The sequence below is a fragment of the Pygoscelis adeliae genome, unplaced genomic scaffold (genome assembly GCF_000699105.1).
Source record: "Pygoscelis adeliae isolate BGI_AS28 unplaced genomic scaffold, ASM69910v1 Scaffold121, whole genome shotgun sequence".
NCBI classification, from domain to species: domain Eukaryota; kingdom Metazoa; phylum Chordata; class Aves; order Sphenisciformes; family Spheniscidae; genus Pygoscelis; species Pygoscelis adeliae.
In genome coordinates, this window is record NW_008824359.1 from 9,239,387 (window position 1) to 9,242,504 (window position 3,118).

General features: G+C 59.6%; 1 protein-coding gene across 1 annotated transcript in view; it reads right to left on the reverse strand.

Moving 5' to 3' along the window:
- ZNF395 (zinc finger protein 395) overlaps positions 1 to 2,992 on the reverse strand; it is a 7,934-nt gene extending 4,942 nt beyond the window's left edge. The window contains exons 1-3 of the mRNA XM_009319763.1: positions 2,744 to 2,992; positions 880 to 1,109; positions 383 to 495 (exon numbers count right to left, since the gene is read on the reverse strand). Of these exons, the coding sequence (XP_009318038.1) occupies positions 383 to 495; positions 880 to 1,109; positions 2,744 to 2,992 (592 nt within the window). The remainder of the gene's footprint in view (positions 1 to 382; positions 496 to 879; positions 1,110 to 2,743) is intronic.
- Between the last annotated feature and the right edge of the window lie 126 nt (positions 2,993 to 3,118).

Consider the following 3,118-nt stretch of genomic DNA (forward strand, 5'->3'; position numbering starts at 1 on the left):
CTCCTCGGGAATGAAACTGCCTCTAAAAAAAGGAGCGACCGGGCGGTGCTCCCCGGCCTGGGACTCCTACGCGGGGCTCCCCGGCCCCCCGGGATGGCTGCGGAGAGGAGGGTTACCCCCACCGCGCTGCCAGAGGCGTCCCGGCTTGCTCGGCCCCGGCACCCGTGGGCTCCACCGTGACCCTGGTGCTGCTCCCCGGCCACCTCCGGCCCAGCACGGTCCCTGTCCCGGCAGCTATTAGGCACCCGGCAAAGCACCTCTGCAGCGAGCAAGAGCCCTGGCACCGAGATCCAAAGGGCACAGCACATTTCTCCACCTCTCCTTTTGTTTTAGATGTTGTTTTTTTAACAAATATACATAAGTATTTTAAATGCACACTCACGGGGGATGCTGCTCTCACCGGCGGGGGGGCTCTGCACCACGGGGCTGCAGGAGAGGCTCGTCAGCACCATGGCTGCCACCATCTCGTCCATCTCCACAGCGGCGTCAGCTTTCCTGCACCACGAGGGGAGAGATGTGAAACGCGTGGAGGAAAAAGCAGAGAAACAGCCCAGGTATGACCTGGGGAGTCACCGAGCACCCAAAGGGCAGCACAACCTGCAGCAGCAGCACAGGATTCCCCCCCCACCGCCTCCCTCCATAAACTTTGAGTCATTTTTAAGTCACTGGGAAGGATGTTTTCTCCCCATTTGGAGGAAAAAAAAAACCACAAACACTTAACCCTAAATTTAACCATCCTCTGGATAATCCCGTGCTGGGAAGGTGGATATATCCCCAGCACCACCGCTCCCTCCGTTGGTGTAAAACCAAGTGCGAGTGCTGCCGGAGCCGCCAAGAGCCCTTCTCCCGCCTGAGTGAGATAGCACCAAAGGCACAAACCTCTTGGGTACATCGATATTGCTGGATACGGATCTCTGGAGCGCCTCGGCAGGGCCGGGACCGGCGGTGGCGGGCAGGGTGGGGGGCTGGAGCACAGCCGGCTGCACATCCTGCACCCTCCAGCAGGCCTGCAAGCCCTGCTCCGGCAGCAGCACCTTCACCTTGTCGCTCAGCGGGTTGTGCTGCTCCACGAGGCCGGCGCACTCCTGCCCGTTGTAGGTGACAAGGACCTGAAACCGGCACAAGGAGGGGTTTGTCGGTGCCACCCACCAGGGGATGTGCTGCCGCAGCACCAGCAAGCCTTTGCCCGCCGCAGGATCCCCCCTCCTCCTCCTCCTCCCGCAGTGGAGGGGGCCACAGAGGGCTTTAGGATGAAGGCAGAACCTGACCTGAAGGGCTTGGACTTCAGACTGCTGTCACAGCAAACCAAAGGGGTGGCCAGGGTTCATCCCAACCCCACCACCAAGAGATCTGCTCTTCCCAGGCACAAGCTCCCCAACTCCGGCAATCCCAAGTTGAGGGATTTCCTTAGCCGGTATCGGCCACCTCTCTGAGTGTCGTGACTTGGGGTGGACTTTTCTCCACTGAATTTGTCCACTTTGGCTTTGTTCTCACGCCACCCTGCTGCAGGGACTCCCACAATTATTACGCACCCTGGCAAAGTACGTAGATAAAAGGATTAAAAGCCGGAGGGGGACGGAGGTTTCCTGGGTGAAGCGATCCTGAATTCACACCTTGACTCCTCCAGTCCCAGGTCCTTCGGGCAGGGGAAGAAGATGTGCAAACCTCACCTCCTCCTTCACAGAGTCCCAAACTCCTCCTGATGGGCAGTTTTCCACCACTACCACCCATGAGCCTATTTCTGTTAATGGAAATGTATCCGTGTCAAAAGATTCTACATGTGTCTCCGGCTATTTATAGGAACAGGAACATCTCTTTATGGAAGTGCCACGGGTATCCTACCAAGAAGCCGACATGGGATGGACTCGTGCACCCATACCCTGACTGGGGAGGAGCCTGCGAGACCATCTCATGGGTGGGACCTCCGGCAGCAACACCGGGGTGGAAAAAGCCACCCACGGCGGGACCAGGGTTAACAGTATCAGTGCAAGGATCGGGATGCAGAAGACCCTGACCCTGCCTTCTGAAAACAAGGAGCAAGGCTTCCCCGTAAACCACACGGGCCGTCCCCCAGACCGTGCACGGCACGAGGAGCCAACATCTTCTTCAGCTTTGCACAGCCACCGGCACAGGTCCCGGCTGTCACTGGGAGGCAAAGGCACCCCATCACTAGTTTTATGCTGTTCCCAGTGGCAAAGCAAGCAAGCAAAATCCTCCACAGCGGAGCACGTAGGAGAAGACAACTCTCACTGTCCTGTGGTTAATAAACACGGGGCAGGAGGAGCCAGAAAACCAAACAGGGGACTTATTTACACTCCATTTCACAAGCTCTGCCCAGAAAAGGTTTTACAGTTCTCTGCAGGTAGCAGCCAAGAAACGGGCTCTACGTCAGCAGCTCACAGCTCCCCTCGGACAGTGCTGCTTGGCCAGGCATTAACGGGAACCGTTCCGGTGGGATCGAGAACGAGCGCTGTTCCCTGGCCAAGGCAGCATCCCGGCCAAGGCACGGCCCTCCTAAGCATCAGGAGCCCAGGGCACAAGAAATGGCGGGGTCCAGCAGGACTAGATGTCCTCTCTGGCCGAGCCATCACATCTCCCTCTTCCCCAAGAGCTTCTTCACCACATATGACTCTCGGTAATTACAGACCCCCACTGCACCTTACACTGGGGAGAGCCCCCAGAGTTTTCTCCCCCACCGGAGCGCATCCCACCAGCCAAGGACACCGGGAACCTCCTTACGTACTTGCTGCCCGGCACGGAGCTGCCGGCGGCCGGGACTAGGGAACCTGGGTGCCTGGCTGCTCTCCTCCGCTGACGGCACGCAGGATCCGTCCTCTCGCGGCGGCGTGTGGGCAGACGCCCGGCCGAGGTCAGTCTGCAAGCCGGGGATCTGGGTGGCCACCAGCACCCCCTCAGCCAAGGCACCGGGGGCAGAAACGCGGGTGCCTAGCAGGGAGCGCTTCCCCAGGCGCCTGGACAGCACGCTCGCCATCTCGGACACGCTGCAGAAGAGGAAGACATGGGGATGTTACCTCCGGTGCAGGACCGTGACGTTCAACCGGTGTCTTCCCCCCACCGCCACCCTGGGAGCCGAGAAAGCAGCTCTCCGCTGCCCCCC